This window comes from Dromaius novaehollandiae, chromosome 8, assembly GCF_036370855.1.
Source record: "Dromaius novaehollandiae isolate bDroNov1 chromosome 8, bDroNov1.hap1, whole genome shotgun sequence".
NCBI lineage: Eukaryota > Metazoa > Chordata > Aves > Casuariiformes > Dromaiidae > Dromaius > Dromaius novaehollandiae.
This window is the reverse complement of record NC_088105.1, coordinates 12,318,143-12,337,749: the sequence shown is the minus strand read 5'-3', so window position 1 is coordinate 12,337,749 and position 19,607 is coordinate 12,318,143. Positions and strand designations below refer to the sequence as shown.

General features: G+C 38.2%; 1 protein-coding gene across 1 annotated transcript in view; it reads left to right on the top strand.

The window, feature by feature from the left end:
* KIFAP3 (kinesin associated protein 3) overlaps positions 1-19,607 on the top strand; it is a 71,445-nt gene that overhangs the window by 29,011 nt on the left and 22,827 nt on the right. Inside the window, exons 12-18 of the mRNA XM_064515671.1 lie at positions 3,077-3,185; positions 4,515-4,627; positions 5,624-5,789; positions 5,963-6,088; positions 6,481-6,579; positions 8,099-8,184; positions 16,913-17,102. Coding sequence (XP_064371741.1) covers positions 3,077-3,185; positions 4,515-4,627; positions 5,624-5,789; positions 5,963-6,088; positions 6,481-6,579; positions 8,099-8,184; positions 16,913-17,102 — 889 coding nt within the window. The remainder of the gene's footprint in view (positions 1-3,076; positions 3,186-4,514; positions 4,628-5,623; positions 5,790-5,962; positions 6,089-6,480; positions 6,580-8,098; positions 8,185-16,912; positions 17,103-19,607) is intronic.

The following is a 19,607-nucleotide window of genomic DNA, read 5'->3' as shown; positions in this document are numbered from 1 at the left end:
GATTTTGGAGAGGAAGGGAGAAAGCTGATGGGGATAACGAGCGTGTGTTACAAAATGCTCTTGTAAACATCCTGCTGACTGCACTTTCTGCTACAAGAAGTAATTTTATGTTAAGGCATTTGCATGATCTAAGGGACCTGCTTTGTTCTAAAAAGTCACCTGCCAAGCTAGAACTCATGCTTTGTGTTTCAGGGCTCACTTTTGACGTGCTTTCAGGGAATCTTGGCATGGTTCTTAGCTCCCCAGTGCCAGATGTAAAGAGCTATGGAAACTTCGGTGATATCATGCTCCGAGCTTTAGTGAACATCGTTGTTCTGATAGGCAGTGGCTGCTCAAAGTAATGCTTACAGGGCATTATCCAAAGCCCCACGGAATAGGAAACATTCCCACTGCCTAAATTGGACTTCGGCTAAAACTGCAAAATTCTAAGGATGCCTGTGGTTGTTGATGTGTCAGTGATCAATGTAATTATTCACAAATCATGTCCGGAGACTGTTCAGAAAGGACAAGCTGAGCAATCGGAGCGTAAATTTTCTTGATGAATGCTTAAAATCAGGACAGGAAGACAAAGGTAGCAAAAAAATAGGGGAGGTGGGTATGACATCAAGAGAAGAAAACAGCCTCTTAAAAAGGGCTCGCTGCTGCTTGATTCTACCTCAGAATACCAAATTTTCTCTTCAGTAATAGAATGCGCCCTTTTGTGGGTTTATTTTCAGGAAGGGCGTGTATCTAAACTGGCAAATATTTGGTAATGAATTTTAAGCTGTTGTTGAAAGTGATCTCCAAGCCTGTCCCCTGTTGTCATTTGCAATGTGTAAAATGCTTGACAAGGGGGCTGCACGTGCTGTCCCAAGTAAACATCCTTGTGGATTCAAGGAGTTAGTGGGTGCTATTCTAGTAACAGTTAAAAGTGAGTATTAACAGTTCATTCTTGTTTAGACCTCAGCAATGCGTGTTTTGTTTAAATAGGTGCAAATGCCATCCAGATGCTTATAAAAGCATTTATTGGTAATAACCTGGCCAATCAAAGGGCATGGTTAGGCAGTGATGTCATGGCGATATTTAATATTTCACCGCAGAGCAGTGTGCAAGGTTCTCCACAGCTACCCACATGTTTTCCACCACAGTTGTCCTGTTTGGCCCCTCTTTGATCTGTAAGCTTCTTTTCAGCTTAATGCTGGTAAACGTCCTCTCTTGACAGCACCCTTTGCTCCTGTCCGCCATTATCTGCTGAAGTTCAGAAACCAGAGCATCACTTCAAACAGCAGAGCTAGGGAGTAGCCGGTCAGGAGAGATTCCTGAGGCATGCAGTTCTGGCATAATCATTCAAAGATGTTTGAGCTGGGGCTGGGGAGGGGGTTGGACAGAGGTGTATGTGAACAGAGAGCTGTGGGGGTTGGCCTCTGGTCACTGGTAAATAAGTGAAGGCAGGTGCCAGAGAGTCTAGACACAGTGATTTCAGTCCTGGTCTGTGGTATCTGATACTCAATATGGGACTTGTCTGATTGAACACTACTGCCTCTTCATTGCACATGCTGCAGTCTTTTTACTGCCTTCCTGTTAAATCAGTAAAAGATGACAATGGACATAGTAAAAGCAGAACAAATTTAATTTTAATATTTCCTATTTGGCAGCAATTACTCTTCCTTTTGAAGTGGCACAAGAAGCAATCAAATTAAATGAAGACATAATGGGAAACATGGAGCTCGTACGAAACTATTATTTTAAAATTTGAATGGAGTTTAATTGAAACTGGGTATATTTTTTCTTTTTATAGAGAAGTAGTTCAGTAATTAACAGTGTAATCCCATCTCTTTTCTACAGATTTTGTATTGTGTAAGTACTTAGACTGTTTCCCTTCAAGTTATTCGAAGGGTTTTAAACATCTCTTTTTAAAGGTTTTGTAGCAGAAGAGTTGCAGGGGGTGGTTTTTGAGTGGTCATGTTCTACGTGTTAAGTAGCTACGTTCTTCTCTGCTTAATTTCTGCTTATGTGACCATCAAGCTTACGGATTTAATAAACTAAAGGTTTTATAAGTTCTTAAACTCACCAAGGGAAATCTGATTCTACCTTTCCAAGACGGAGAGGAAGAAATCAGCGATAGCTTTTAAATCAGTACATGAAAGCCCCAGGAAAAATACATTAATCACTCTGTTGCAACCTAAATATGTTTTATTTATCTGGGGGTCCCTTTGGAATGACAACCTGCTATCTGGCAATAGATAAACATACTGAATTGCTGCAGTAAACTGTCGTGGAGTGACATTCCTACAATCCCATTGTTCCCGATTTTTCTCCCTCTAAACAGATTGCTGACCCGATCTTCTCCTGTGTTTAATGCATTACAAACTCTCTTGCCACCAGGTGGCAAGCATACAATTATTTAATGATTAGAGGAGTTGCTTTCTTCCCCCCTGCCCCGCTTCTGACACAGCTGAGCTATGTGTGTTGTATTTTATGTCCTGTCTTATCTTTCAGTTCAGTTGTTTCAACTTCCAGTAATCTCAGTCTTGTCATCACACTGCTGTGCATTATAATTTTGACATGTCTTATGAACTGAGTGGGTTTTAGGAGCAAAACGGGTGATGTCCTACAGCCCCTCAGTGGGGAAGTAGTGCTGCTTGTCTACTGTGGTGCTGGAAAAAATGAAATGGATGCATTTGAGCCATGTTCTTGTACTCAATATGCTATTTTAAAAAGTGTCAAGTTTGTAGTGGACAAAATTAGAGTAAATATTTGGCCTGTATTGTAATGGATAATAGGGGAGCCAGGTATATAAAAGGATGGCAATCGAAAGGTTACTTGCATGTGGAATCTTCCAGGAATTCACTGACACGTGCTAAACTGTGGAACAGGATTATAGGCAACAGCCTATTAATTTATGTTGACCTAGGTTGTTCCCTTTTGTTACCAAAAGAACAGGAGTACTACTGGGAAGTCTTTGGCCGGTATACAGCAGTGTTCAGCTCTAGCAATGAGAGCTGCAAAAATAAAACACACTGCTGCAGATACGCCACAGCTGATTTACCCATCAACAGAGTAATCTCAAAGCTTGTGTGCTTGTGTTTCTTGGCAGTTAATGAAGATGCTCTTTGAGTGTCCTGATGAGCGGGTTGACTTGGAGCTTATTTCCTTCTGCATTAATCTTGCTGCTAACAAAAGAAATGTGCAACTTATCTGTGAAGGTAAATGTCCTGAAACTTCACTGTTTCCTTGGGGATGGCAACACTCTTAAGATATAAATGCACTCGTTTGAGTAATGATTGCAAACAAATGACCATATCCCTCCCAAATTGGTCTTGATGACAGAAGTGACACTTAGTAGCCACGCTTGCCCACATCTCCCATATGTGCAAGCAGTTCTGTAAAACACTGGTGACATGAAAACTATGGTTATATACAGAGATCAAGATTTTGTTCTACCTGATGACTAAAATATTTAGCTAATGTTTCACCTGCCAAAACCAAATCAACAGCACAATGATGACTTCTAATTACATCTTTCCATTAAAAAAAAAAAATCTTTGAGGTTCTAGTGATTTGTTATGTGGTATAGATGGGCTCTGCTTTTTATTCAGTAGCTCAGTTACTCTCTCCTTAGCTCCCTACACTGCTTTTCAGGTTTCATTACTTTCATAGTTAGTTTGAAGCAGCATGTTGTTGTTCAGTGGCTCTTATTTTTACATGTACTCAGAATTTTCACCATTAACGTCTGTAATAGATTACTAGAATTTAAATTTAAAAGGGACAATTGCAATCAATGAATTCTATGGCCAGCAATTCCACTTCTGTCTATAGCCATGTAGAAGGGGAAACAAGGATATCCAATTTTGCATTAAAGGTTTAAAAAAAAAATCAAGCTAATAGCACTTATTAAAAAGGCAAATTGATCATTTAGAAATATAAAAGTGGGACTTGTCCTGTGCAGTCAGATACTTTGAATCTGTGTATGTGGTTTTTGTGTGTATATTCCCACACAGTGCATTCCATTATATTCTATGTGACTGGTAAACAATCTTGTAAAGCATGTATTTATTCCATGGAGTGAAGTGCAGAGGTCCAACAGCTGTGGTACATCTCCACTCACTGTAGTGTGCTAGTTAATTCTTTCATGAAATGAAGGTGGGTAGGGACAATTTGTGAACTTACAAAATGTTTAGTTTATGCTGGGAACATATGCAGGATTGTCCTAATGATGGAAATGAACAGTGAGCCAGGCTTCTTTTGGAGGTGTAATCCACACCTGGAGCGTTTAGGTATTTATCTGATTTTATAACACAGTCTCCCACCAATACATATGGGCATAGTAGCTGTTTTATAGAAATTATAGAATAGAACAGGTTTGTTCCTTTCTAAGTAAAACTTGGAAGCAGAAATAGTTTGTCTAGATTCTCTACCTTTCCCTTTTAAACTTAATAAATGAATAAATAAATAAAGCTATTACTATATCTTTTTGATCGGCCAGTATTTTCCTTGTTTTTATTTGGAGGATTTACTGAGTGGTTTCTTTTCAGGAAATGGCTTGAAAATGTTAATGAAGCGGGCCCTGAAATTTAAGGACCCATTGTTAATGAAGATGATCAGGAATATTTCACAACATGATGGGCCAACTAAAAACTTGTTTATCGTAAGTACTAGCTATTACCTAATGTGATCTCTGTCTTTTCCTACTGGAAAAGACTCTGAATTTAGACATCTGCTGTCTTTTGCTGTTACAGGTATCCTGTTTGGTCTGTACCTACTTTGGCTTGTGTAGATTGATTAGTACTTATGTTTTGTTCTATAAGAATATTTCAGTTGATAAGTCAAGCTTTGGATCCCTCACTACAGGGAAACAGGTGTTCAGCTGTATCCAATAGGCCCCTCTTCCAAAAAAAAAAAAAAAAAAATCTCTTAGTGATGGGGGCAAAATAGAGGGTTTTTAACTGTACCAAGTGGTTTGAATAAGTGGATATTCAGTTCTCTTTTAAGAAGGGTCTCATAAGACCTGCTTACATTTGAAGTTCCCTTCTTCCGAAGGGACTTGAATTGTCAAAGGGTTGTCCAGCATTGTCATCAGAATAAATTCCTAAGTAGAATTACTGTAAATATTGAATGCAGACTATACAGTTAGGTATGTAAACCCTCCCCCTTTTAAAAACAAAAACAAAATACAGCATCCTAATTGTGAAATTTTAAGTGTACTATTAAAATAAGAATTGAATATCAAATCATCTTAAAGCAGTACAGTATTAGTAAGTAAAACTCATGGCTATCTTGTGTTTGAAAACTTTGTAGTCACTTCTCAGTCTTTAAGAGCAAACAATTACTGTCACACAGGCAGTATGATGCTCACTGTCTTCATTTTTTTCACTTTCTAGCTTTCATAAACTTTGTTAGTGTGCTCAGTAGATACTTTTTGTCTGAAGAACTGATCCACATCTCTCGAAAGTGAAAGGAATGAGAGGAGGAATGCTCAAATTTTTCTTGAATCATTCTTCAACTGATAGTGAAAATGCCTTACTAGCCTCTCCTTGTTCTTTTGAGAACTAGTTTTGATTTGACTAAGCTGTGAGTTCTTCAGAACCCCAGGTTGTCCATATCTAATACATTTGCTATCTGTCTGTTGCTATATTTTCTTTAGGATTATGTTGGTGATTTAGCAGCTCAAATATCAAATGATGAAGAGGAGGAATTTGTGATTGAATGCCTGGGAACACTTGCAAATTTGACCTTACCTGATCTTGATTGGGAACTTGTGCTTAAAGAGTATACACTGGTTCCATACCTCAAGGATAAACTAAAGCCAGGTCTGTACAAAGTCTGGTTAATCTTTCAAAGTAGAGTCTGTTCCCCTCTAATATTTGTGGTTGTTTTAGGAAACATAACATTGAAAACCAGAAGTGTATGTACAAGTAAAGTATAACTGCCACAAGATTAAGAATTTCTAAAGGACAGTGCTCTCTGCTCTCTGACTTTGCAGGTTCTGCAGAAGATGACCTTGTTTTGGAAGTGGTGATAATGATTGGAACGGTTTCTATGGATGACTCTTGTGCTGCTTTGTTAGCCAAATCTGGAATCATTCCTGCGCTTATTGAGCTTCTAAACGGTATATTGAGAACTTTGACTTTGGGACTTGCTTTTCAGAGATGTTTAGGTGCTATAGTTGCCCGCTGACCCAGATGCACCCTTCCTTTTCTCTTGCAAGGCAGGGGAAGGTCTTTTGTTTATGAAAGGAGGAACAATTAGTCCATTACTGATAGAGATACTGACTAATGGTCTAGTTGGTTTGATATTACCACACCTGTACAGTTCTGACTGCAGTCTGTGATGTTTCTATTTGACTGGAGTGGGGAAGAAAAGTCTGCATTGTCAGGAGATGAATTGCACATACGTACCATTGAAGTGTCTAGCTGACATGTAAGAGCTAGATGTTTCTCTAAACACCAAGAGGTTCTGTTTGTGAGACCTGAAAACTGAAACTGTGCTTTGCCTTTGCAGCTCAACAGGAAGATGATGAGTTTGTCTGCCAGATCATCTATGTCTTTTATCAGATGGTCTTCCACCAAGCCACCAGAGATGTCATTATTAAGGAGACTCGTATCTTTTTAAAGATGAAACATGTAGAACTTCAGTACTTCATTTGCCATCATTGATGCTTGGCCCATGTTTCTCCTGCATAAACCTCTTGGTCTCAGAGGTTTCTTTGTAAATGGCTTATTTCAGCTGAAGAAAAAACAAAACAAAAACAAACAAAACAAAGCAGCTTAGGTACATAGCAGAACTGCAAGATGAGTGCTACAGAGGAAAAGTTAACTTGGTTTGAAATGGAGGGACATTGAACCAGATGACCCGTTAGTTCCTTTCCAATCTGAATTATTCTATGATTCGTTTTGCAAATCAAAGTGAAAAGTCATAGTCTGTAGAAAAATTATACAGAGCATTGACAAACATCTTGTTGCATTGCACCATTACAGGTATATGTTGCATAGCCTGAAGTTAGCAAGGGCATTAAAATACTTTTAAGATACTTTAAATACTCTAAAGACACCATAAACACAAGCCATTTCTGTATTTTGTGTCCACCTAATTATTCCTTGCATTTTGTTTGGCATGAGTCTCCCAGGTTCTCCCTACCATCAAGACTTGGATTTATGTTCTTGGCTTTTCTCTCTTTCTCCTTTTTTACCTGACTTTTGATGACTGAATCTGTCCTTCATGTTTCCAGTTCCTATGTGTAACAGATCTGGTAAATTTTTGATATGATACTTGTAACTTATCCTCTTGGATCATTTTTTTTCTCATTCTTTCAGTCACTTCTGATGTTGAGCTTATTCAAATGATCCAGAAATTTTGGAAAGAGATATTAGCTATCTTTGTGGACCTTAAATGAGTATTAACTGTTACTGAAACATAAGGAACAGATTGAATAGGACCCTTGCAAGGAAAACAGATTAGTGATGTACTTAGCTAACAACATAATAACTGCCTCTTAATGTCCTTTCATTCTTTGAGCTCTGATGCATATCTGAGAAGCTGTTTGGGAGGTTGTTCTTTGTCTCCTGTTTGGACTTGGATGGCTAGCTTTTAAAGAAAAAAACCACTGTTATCTGTATTTATCTGTAATGATAAAAAGCCTCTATATTCAAATAACAATTTTCTCTTTCAAATTAACAAGACTAGTGATAATGCTACAGTTTGCACAATAGACCTATCTTCAGTATTTTTGAAATAAATGCGTTGAAAGCTTTTTTTAATTAAAATATTCCCTAAAAATTACAACAGAAACTTTCTCAACAGATGAAACAATGCCACACATTTTTGGAAAACATATGTTAGTCCAAAAGGCATATAATGCATCGATTTCTGATGACAAATCAGAGCATGCATTCTTTGTAAATGGCACATAAGTTTTCTTCAGAAATTTGAAGAATAGTCAAGAGTCTTAAAATGTGAATTACTTTAATTAAAAAAAAGGGGGGGGGGAGTCTGGGGGAAGGCTGCTAAACTTAAATGTTATGGAAAATCCCACACTGGAGTTCCTGATGAAATCTGCAGTTGGAAGAACCTAGGACTGATTTAAAAACTAGCATTTATATCCTTAACTATTTTTTCCCAGAGGCTCCAGCATATCTTATAGACCTGATGCATGATAAAAATGCCGAGATCCGCAAAGTTTGTGACAACACTCTGGATATTATAGCGGTAGGTCTGACTTTTCTCATGTTTCATTCAAGAACTTCTTTGCATGACATAATTTGGAAATAGTGACTGGATAGCAATAATTTGCACTTGCAGACTGAAAATATTTTTCATTAGCAACTTCTTAATCACATAAGTGAAAGATGAATTTTCATGAGACAATGACAGTCATTATTCTAGGCTGCATACCAAGTTTCTTTCTGGAAAGTGCATATATACTTTGAAAATCCATACCAGTTAACTACTTACTACAAATATATTTTAAAGAATGCTTCTTTACTGGGAAAAAGAACTATTAATAACATTGCATAAGTATGTCAAGCTGTCATTATTTCCTAGTTCTCCAAACAAATGGCTCTTGTTACCCAGCAGCTTTTATTCAACTTTTCTTTAATGCCTGATGCCAGTATTTGTTTGGAGGGGAAAAAAAAAATGTGGGAGGCAATTCTGGAACTGACTTTTTCTGCTGGAGAAGGTTATTAAAGCAGTTGGTATAATCTTGAAGTTTATAATGTCCTCAACTTGTGGATAGGTTTCCTTTAGCTACACAACTTAGTTTGACCAACCACTCATTAATCAGAATAAACTTTTTGGGATAGTCGTTTAGCATGAAACTTAGAGAAAAGAAATAATACTAAATTCTGAATCCCTATTGCCTTATCAGCCTTTATAACATATATGGCATGTGTAACCTGCTTCTGAGAATCCTGTTTTTACAGTACAGTGCAAGTCCTTGACTCCAGAAGCATTAATATTTCTAAGGTGCTCTTCATTAAAGCAAAAACAATCTGATACTGATTCCATTTAGAAGTTGCATTTCATTGTTAAAATCCTTCTTGGACTGTTTAATTGGATGGACTGTTGACAGAAAGGAATTCCACCACATAGTAGTGTTATAGCGTTCACTAGATGTCCAGGTCTTTTGGATCTACAGTACCTATCATGAAAGTAAGTCCTATATCCAAAGACAACTTAGCTATAAGTTAAGGGTATTATTAAAATCTTTGACTGCTTAAGTGCTTTTCCTACTGTCATCTTCAGTTGAATTATGCATATTGCAGCTTGCTCTCAGGGAGGTTTTATATAGAGTAAAACCTAAATTCTACTCTGCATAGTGCTATTGTCTTCTGTCCTTTTATACTCCAGAGTAATGCCTTCTAATCTAATATTTGTCTAAAGTAACAAATAAAATTACAAAGCTTTTTTGTGTGTTGGATTTTTTTAATCTGGCTCCGCTTTTTGCTTCATGGAGATACGGAAGGAAAATCTTGCTGCACTAAACAGTGGCAGAGCTGCTATGGTATTCACTAAGGGCAAGATTTCTAACCAAGATGAATTAGCACTTAGTACTTATTTCTGGTGGGCATTATGTTTATTTTGCCAAGATCAGTCATTTCCAGGGACAACTCTGGTTGAAACAGTAGAAAGACTTTTATCTACTAGGTGATGCTGGACACTGTGCTGAAGAGTACATTCAAAACTTGTTTTTCCTTAGTCAGTGCAGTTTCTAGGTGTCTTAGTGGCTGATTTATTCATAGGGGGAAGTCTCACGATGTGGTACTAGCATTTCAGTAGCTAGATTACTTTATTAATAGCATCAAATCGGCAGATCCATGACCTTCCAACTCCAATTCTGAGACCTTCTTTTTATGTTAGTAAATGTTAGTTTATTTGGTAGGATCTGGAATAATAAGTGTATTGAGACACAGCTTCACATTCAACATTAACCTCTGACTAAATAGTTTTTAAGAGGTAATCTTTATGGTAGGCTTGAATAAACAGAGCGGTGTGATGATGGGAAGGACCTTTCCGAACTTGCAAGAAGCACTGAACATGGCTTTTGGGGTCTTGAGGAAGAATAAGGGGAGGAAATGAGCTGATACAGCTGATACTGGGGGTGTGGGAGAAGAAACCATAGCATATGCTAGGAATATTTTGTGTAGTAGTAAATCTTTCTTTGTAAATTTTTTTTTGGTGCTGGGACAATGCCACACTTAATCAGAATAGTTTTCATTGGTATGTTAGGAGAATTCCCTTTCTCAGGAGGTCTTTTCTGCTTTCTGCTACATAGGTGTTGGTTTATAAGTTGCATAAACCATAACCATCACCATGCCTGCCTAGGGAGAGCAAGCCCAATAGGCCCACTTGTCTGGGAGACAGAGGGAACCACTCTCCCATTGCTTTCTTAGCCATATAATAAGCTGGGTGCACATCATCTAACACTTGCAATCAAGGCAGATGATAACACACCTTGGATGGTCATGGGGGAAAATACCAAACATTAAGTTATCAGACCCTCAGATCTTGATAAATGTTTTGCCATTCAGTTCAGAGGATATGGTAAAGCAGCATGTAAACACTGAGGTGTTTGGCCCTGTGGAAACTTTGCACTGCTACTACCTTCTGAGGTGTCTGAATAGACATAGATTGCAGTCTCTAGGTCTGGTGGAACTTCTCATCAGTGCTAAATCCACAGCAAGAAAAAAATTAAGTTTGCAATCTTGTTGTTCCATACATGCTGACACGATTAGTTCCTCTGATGGAAATCAGAAATTAAATGCTGGAGAAGAGAGATTTGACACTTGAAAGTGATTTTTTTCTCAGGCGGACAAATGCTTCTTTCACTCATCAATAAAATCTATACAGTGTGATTCAAATAACACTGAAGAAAATCAGATGCCATATAAGCCTTAGGGGAGGTATGCTTTCTGTAGTAAAGCAATTGTCACAGAAATTATGGAAATGTTACACTAGTGATGATTGTTAAATATAGCTTGGCTGGACTTTACTGCTGATGAACTGAAACAGATGTGTTGCTTTGGCATGGTACATATGGGGAAGTCTAGGGTTTGCACTGGTAGATGTGAGAGAGCCATTTTGTTAACAGAAAAATGTGTTGATAACTTAGGAATGGTTCAGTTTTGTGCCATGTGCTGAGTCTTGACACCAAGCAGGGAGTTTAGTGAACCTAACACCTAACCTGGACAGGTTGGATGGCTCAGTTGAAAGCCTGGCATCAATAGCTAGTTTAGGGTATTCTACAGGATTCTCAAGCAAATGAAGTTCCCTATTCCACTGAATCAGAAGCCTGGATGCCTGCACTGGAAACCTGTGGAAAGAAATGTCAGCTGACTTATGAGAGTTTTAGTCTCTTCACCTCAAATAGATGGTATTATCAAGAGCTGAGGAGGTCATTAAGCTCTCAGGTTTTTGGTACTCTCTCCTAGCTCTCCCTTATTGCCTTTTCTTGTTTATTCAAAGGATATTTAACCATAACCAGACCATTAGCTTGTGTAGTCTAATGAGCCCTACCCCCCCCCCCCTTTTCCTGTTCAGTATCTTGAGCAGCTTTAAGTCCAGGAGCTGTACCTGGACCATCTTGGTTCTCCTGTGGCCTGGATGGATCATTATGCCTTTTGCAAAGCAAAATGTCTTCTAGATAGCTACAGCATTGTCCATATGTCCATTGCCCCAGGAAGGGCCTTGTGCCTAAGGCATTATTCCAGCTCTCATTCTTTGCCCCAACTCGTAGTAATGAAAAGCAAATAAAATTTGCCTCATATGGAAAGGTATGTGTTAATGAATGGCTTACATCTTTCTCTGCTAGCCAAGTGCCCTGGCACAGATCCTCCATGTTGTGAATGCTGGAATTTCACATAAGAAGCAGGAATGTGCTGTGTGAACTCTCAGTGCTTTGGGATTTGGGGTCAGCTGTGCAAGATGTTGGCCAGCTCTCTCAGAATCAAGGAAGAGCAGACCACAGGGATTTGGTGTGGACTTTATTTGGATAGGCACTGTACTATGAAAATAGATAACCTTTGACTCCATCTTGGTGTCCTCATTCCATGAAAAGTGCTGTGCTGCCTCCAGGAAAAGAGGTTCAACCTTCACTTATCAAGACTCTCCACTTCTGTGGTGTCTCTGTCATCCTCTAACAGTTCCGAATAGAGAGAGGTGGGGAGAAGAGTAGCTAGGACTGCAGGCTGTACTGTTGACGCCTGTTTTGAGTGATCAGCTTCTGCACTGTTAAATTTGATATCGGCCCACTTTGGTGCTGGTGGCTTTGTGTGGCAGAGCATGCACCCAGCAGGAAAGGCTCTACCTGGACTAAAAGAATGGTAACCACACTGGAGAGAGCATTAGAAAGGGCGGGTGTGTCCTAATTCTTTTTGTCTTCACATAAACCTGTTTTTGTAAGATTTTCTACTGGCATTAGTGCTTACACTTTGAGTTTTAGGACAAGGAAGACGAGCCAAACCACCTCTGCTAACCACTGATCTCTGTTACTATCATAACAGCTGGCCAAGGAGTTGCATTAAATTTTTCCAGAGAAAAAACAAGTTCCTCTCTTCAGCCGTCAACAATATAGACCCTATGGAAGATGTGCATTTTATGTAGGCATGTAAATTTAGGAGACATGAACATCATCTTCTTTCTCTGCCTTGCCATTAATTTCATACCATGGACTTCTATTCATTTCCTCTCAAAATAAATTTAGTAATGAGCTTGACTGCAAAGAAAGTCACTGTGGGTTGCACAGGTGTAAATGGTGGAAGAATCTTTTAGCCTGTGAATAAATTGTCCTCTGGTGGTACTTATCCTAAGGTGGGTGTCATAAACACCTGCAGAAGGTGATCCATACCATCTGTTTCTCTCCTTGGTTAACAGAGGTGCATAGCTTAAATTACATGCCTAACTTTTGGATAGCTAAAGTTAGACAAGATAAATCTTTCCCTAACTAATAAACAGTTAATTTAACCTTTCATGTAAAGTGTATGTTTTAGGGATGGTTAAGTAATGAAGAGTGTAACATATCACTTTACCAGCTACATCCTTAAACATAATGAGCATTCAACTTACTGTGTAGCAGGTTTAGTGTAGTATGAGGAATTGCATCAAATGAACCCTATTACAGACCCAATTAAAGGGCAACCACATTAAAGTGAAAAGGAAAATCTGTTTTTCATCAGCTGTGAGAAAACACAAAGCACATCTCTGTAGCTCTATGTTATCCTATAGTGTGTTAATCAGATACAAGGTGTGACGGAAGCCAGTGACAAAGGGGACCCCTGATAGGGAACAGACACACTCTGATAATAGGCCAGTTAACGCTTCATAATGTTTCAATGGTTCAGTAGTAAACAAAGTTGGAAGTAGAACTTCAAAAAGGATGGCACATTCCACGCAGAGTCAAACCATGCTTCTTCTATGACACTCCTGAATTTATGGGAACTGAATGCTAAAAATGGTGATGTCAGGGAGCTCCAAAGAGAATAAAATCAACCTTCAGAGTTCCTCCTTTTATGTTGCTGAGCTCACAGTATTTGTGGTGCTGGAGTACAAGCATGTTCCATCCACCTTCTTCTTGCCTCCTTCCCAATTTCCCTAGTGGCCTAAAATTTAGAAGGACAAGAGGGGACAAAGCTATTTTTATCTCTATCATCTCAACAGTTTTCTGATTTCGGTTTTGCAGGAATTCCTTAGTAAAGAAGACATGCCTTCATGTTAAAAAAAAAAAAAAAGGCTTTTAATAGCTCAAAACAAAATTGATGGAAGACTTGGTGTGTTTTAGGAAATTGTTTTACCCTAGCTTTCTTTAATTTGGTTTCTTTGTGCTATTTGACTTTAGTCCTGCATTTACAGCTTTTCTTCCATTCTGCTGCTATTTCATTAATCTTTTACCCAGTGGTGTTTCTGCACATTTCTGTGGCAAATCTACAGGTGTATTCTCAGTCAGACAGTACCTAGATGAGCTTCTTGGTGTTGAAGTTACGTAAATCATTCTAGATTATTGCAAATCCTCCTTAGGATTGATGCCAAAAATGAAACTCTTGACAAAACTCATCATTAGTCTGATTCTGGTATGGTCATGTCTTTGTTCCTGTTGTTCATTCACAGTGAAAGGTCTGCTCAAAACTTAAAATACTCAAACTGCTTGAATGGATAATGAATTTTAAGTAATATGAAAAATGTTCAATCTCATAGCCAGTGATTTGCCAATAAATTGCTGATCTTGTTTTCCAAATATTGGAGGGATGATTGCAGTAAAATACCTGGAAGTTTGGAGGCTTTTATGTGAGATGGGAAATGTAGAATACATAGGAATATTCTGCCCTGTTGCTATTGTATAAAGAAAAGAACAGTCAAGATCTGAGGAATTTTAACTAATTTTTAGAAGGATATGATAAGTTCATGACTATTTGTGACAGATGCTCAGCCTGTTCAGATAGTGATGGGGAATGGAGCAGCAGTGTTGTGCAAATGAGATTCATTTGCAACTTTAGGAAATTTTTAAATTTTCTGTAGTGCATTTTGCTAAATGTGAATTAGGAATTTAACCACTGGCTTTTCTGGCTTTTTAAAGCAAACAAGGTAACGTAAAAACAATTCAGCTTCCCCACAGATTATTTTAATTTGTTGTTTGTTAAATTTGAGGGTTCCCCCCCCGCCCCTTTTCAAAATCATGATTTCTGGAAATAATTTTCTTAGGATTACAGAATGATCTCTGGCAGTTACAAGATATTTCTCTAAAGCTTGAAAGTAATTCATAGCTGCTGAGGGTTGATATAATAGATAATGCACAGCTTAGCTCTGGCAGACACAGCAAAGGAGACATTTCCAAGATGCCGGTCAGAAGTCATCATTGAAAATCGTGCCCTTTCATTTTTTGTGTGTCATCTTATGAATCTCAGTGATGAGCTTGCCTTTTCCAGGGAATTTTTTTTTTTTGCCTTGCTGTTTCTAGTCTTTCCTTTGAATCAAGAGTGGAAGTGGGGAAAAGATCAAGAAGCAGAAAGAGGATGAGGTGTTTTTTCCCCTAAGGACGCTGCATTACTATGTGGCTGCAAGGAACTGGAGTTTTGATTGAAGCCACTAGGGACTGGGAGTATCTATAGATCCTGCAGTGATGTTTGCACTATGTATGGAAGTTATGTGAGAGACCAGGGCTTGAACTGGACTACTTCTGTGCCAAGATGATGCAGAGGGGAATTAGGAGGGTCTAGGAACTAATGCAGATGAGAAGTGAAATGTAAGAAATTTGAAATGATGATATAGACAAGACTAGAGCCCCAAATCTGCAGGTGCTTTCATGGATGTCCCATCAAAAAGGGAGTTTATGTTCTGCTTTAAGCCAAAAGAAACAAACTTGCGATTCCTCCAAGTAAAATGAAGTTTAAAAATCCACTGCTATAGAATAATGGCTTTGTGGTTGCATGATGAATGCAACATGATTCCCCATGAAATCTTGGGGGCTCAAGATAGACTGATCAGCAGTGTCAGAGAACCCTCTGCCAGAATGACTGAGCCAGCTGTTTTTTGTGTTATCAACCAGTCAGGAGGACGGAAAAGGCACAGGGTGGAGAGAGCGTTACCTATGTCAGGTTAATGGCAGTGAAGACAAGGCAATTTGAGTATTAGATCAGTTTAAAAGCTCATGTTCCGTCCACGGAGGTTTTAGAAGTTTAACTTGAGCTACTAAGCCAAGTTATTCTGTCTTCACTGCTATTTTTTCACCTCACATTATAGACAGATCTGCTTTTGCACGTCTAGCTGGAGCAGTTTAAGAAATTACCACTTCTGCAGCCAAGACATTGTCACTGATTGTGTGAACGCTTTTCATCCCTTTCAGGTCAAAGTAAAACAGATTTTTAAAAACTTAAAAACCTTAAAATGCTCCAACTAGATCTCTTAAGAAAAGTTCTTGTTTACAGTCCTTTGATTAAAGAAGTATCAATCACTATGCATTATTTGTGAATCTGCCCAAATTGATAACATCTGCAATTTTTATATGTTCATGTGTTAGCTGTGCCCTATCTTTCCAGTAGCATTGAGAAACTGAGTATTATCACTGAATGACCACAGAGCTGTGGATATTCAACAACCCATAAAATCTGTTTGAATTAGAGAGAGATACAAACAGGTAAGGTCTGTTTAGAAGAGCCCTCTAAACAGCTCATTGCAGTGACCATGGGCTGTGTCACTTCCTTTATAGTGCAATCAGGCTGTAATCCAGACTGAAATTTCATGTCTCTTTGTTTCTGTAGCGGCCTGAACCTGTCTCCTGTTTCCTTCAGCATTCTGGAGAAGTTCCTCTCAGATTTTAGGCTTGTCCCTTGGATTCCCCTATCCCTTTTATTATGAATGTTGTATGCTGTTTTTCTGGGAATTCAGTACTAAACATAGAAAGCCATTGCAAACTTTGACAAGAAGTTGCAAATGAAATCCTATCTTAGTGGGGTTTATGAAGTACAATAAAAATTTGTTGATTTTATCAAAACCTTTTTTGTTATGTTTTCTGGTATAGTTGTCCTAGCAAAATTTATTCTAATAAGGACATTCAGGGTATTTGGTCAGTTTTCATATTTAATCACTGAGATCCCACTGAAAATTGGCAGTAATTGGCTCTCCTCAATACGGCAAATGAGAAGACCATGATAATGGAACTGCCTCACTCAAAGCAAGAGGTTTTTCTCAATGGTGTTGAGTTACAAACCATGAAGGGAAGATTGTACTGCTACTGCATGTATAAAAAAACAGAATAATGCCTAGCATTTCAAAACAATTGCCTTTTTTGCTCAAAGCAGTCTGCAGACTGAATAGAGGGTTTAAGTCATTGAGCCCTGAAATATGCATCTTTCACTGACATTAAATTCCTCTGGCATTTGTCCTTTGAAACCAAACAGTTTTGTCTATACCTAGTCCTAAAATCTTGTGTGGCAATTTTTAACAGGAATATGATGAGGAGTGGGCTAAAAAAATCCAGAGCGAGAAATTTCGATGGCACAACTCTCAGTGGCTGGAGATGGTGGAGAGTCGGCAGATGGATGACAGTGAGCAGTATCTGTATGGAGATGATCGTATTGAGCCCTACATCCATGAAGGGGATATTCTGGAAAGACCTGACCTTTACTATAATGCGGGTAAGGCAGCATATATTAGTGTTTGGGACTGGGATTGCTACCTCTACTTGTATTTGGAACCAGAACTTGATCTGTGAACACTGAAACAACTTGCTGACTCAAACTAGTGGGACAGTTGCCCTTCTGTGCCAGTGGGAGATTGTCCTTGTTAGGATGTTAATGAAGGACTGAGTACAATATATCCATAACCTTATGGAGTATCACAGGTCTCTAGAAATGTGAGTAGATCTAGCGAACTGAGCATGATTAACAGACTGAATAAAGCTGGCCCACACCTACCTCTTATGTCCATAGTTTGTTTGCTTGGCAAACACAGACCTTTTCTCATCCCTGTTAACTTCACAGAGCAGTACAGCTATGGGATTTGATGCTGAACTCTGTTCTGCCTTATGTGTTGTTGGTTCCATAATGGAATTTTTATAGCAGAGGGTGATTCAAGACCTTGGAATATCCCTGTAAAACTTGTACCTTCCTTAGCAGATGGAATCATTCTGTGACTTGTTGTTAATCTGTGTTTATAATTTTGCAGTCATGTTATCACTGTCAAGACTTTAATTTAAAAAAATCAGAATGATTATTAAGAGGAGTCATATTATTTTTTGAGATTTAACCTTCTATTGATAGCTCATAGTAACACAATTCTGCACAGTTGAGGTTCTGGAGGACCTCAAGTGGAATCTGCTCTCTCAGTCGTTTGGTAAAGGTCTGTCTAGTCCAGTATCCTCTCTCCAGTGGTCGTTCTTGCCAGTTGTTTCAGAGGAAGGTTCAAAAAACCCTGCAGGAGACAATTGTGAAGTAAATTGCCCACTGGATAAATGTCTGCATAACCTTTAATAACTAGGTGTTGGCTTGTGCTTTCAAACTTGCGGTTTTATATCCTTTCCAAACTGGAGGACTGTGTGCACATACTTTTTTTTTTTTTTGCTAATAGTTGATTTTGAGTCTGTTTCTTTTATTTTCCATATAAGCGTCCAGTCCTTTGCTATGAAGCATGAGTCACAAAACTGACTCTGGATGAATTTGCAGGAATAGTAATAAGCAAAACAAAACCACTGAAACCCATAAACTTTATCTGTAGTTGCTATGAGAAAATAAATGTGCAAGCTCTCAGTAGCATTTCTAAAATTATTCTCAAAGTATATCAGAACTTAAGCATTCTTATTCATGTACTTAGTTATGTATGTCATCCGTATCAACACGCCTTCTTAGTGGTAGGTTTTTCCCTTTTGAATCCTCTAGCTTTATCTTACTTTACTTGACCTACAAGGTTACTAGTCTGAGCCAAGTATAGTTCAGTACCAGGGTTTCTTATTATATCAGGTCTCTTTTGGACTTCCTCAGTTAAAGATGTGAAAGCATGCCTGCTGTAGTCTCCACTTCTCAGGTCTTAATAATAAACCCTTGCTTATTTCACTGGGCCGTTTCTTTTCCCGGTAGTGTGAGCTAGAGAGGGAGTGTCACCAGTAACATTGAATTTCCTGGCTTTTAATCATTTATGTTATAGGCTTAATGTTATTTGAACAAAGATTTTTGTGTTGGAATTGATATTTGACCAGGGAAGGAGAGGCAGATTTCCAGTGATATGTTCTGCAGATGTTTGAAAAGTGCTTTTGTTTTTGGAGGTATAAGAGTAAGTGATTATATTCAAAATACAGATTCACTTTTCAGGTTCCTTTGGCAAGTGCCAATAATGGTGTGCTTCTGAACTCTGCTAGATTTATACTTTTGAAATGTAGCCAGAGGGGACACGGTATTTCTTTGAAAAAGCTATGGATTATTGTACCAACTGGAGCAGGCATTTGGATTTCTGAAGTACAGAGCATGCCTTAGTCAAAAATACCAAAAATGCAAAACTTTGTCCAGTCAGAAATTAAATGTTTATATTTCAGTGTGATAATTTTACAGATGATCTGCACTGATAGCTGATGCACAGTACAAATCTCCTCTCAGCTGCAGCAGTTCTGGAGTTCACTGATGACCAGATGAGTTCCTATTGCCCTGATATACCAACATATCTCTTGCAAAATAATTTAAACTTACATCAAAAACTTGGTAGAATCTCCGAAGTTACCTTCATGAGCTCAGTATCTCCTTCGCTCTGAAAATACATAACCCTAATTTATGTTGAAATGTACATAACAACAGATGTCCTTTAACTGTAATCATATTATATGCAGCTGATGTTATCCATGTGCTTTCAGTTTCCTATAAATTCATGTGAGCCATAACTCTGAGTGTTATGGTTTGAATGTTAGCACTCTTGATTGAAGACACTTTAAGTAGCCATAGCTCTAGCCTCAAAGTTAAAATGTAATGCTTTCTTTATTAACAGAAAGATATTGAGATGATATTTTTAAGTGTCTCTGCTTTCAAATAAATTCTAAACAAACCTAACTGTTTAAAATACATTGGTACTTAATTTGATAATTTTTAATCTGAAATACCACAGGTACAGAAATGCTAGTGTTCCACCTCATTTATTTTTTTGTGTAAAATACAGGATAG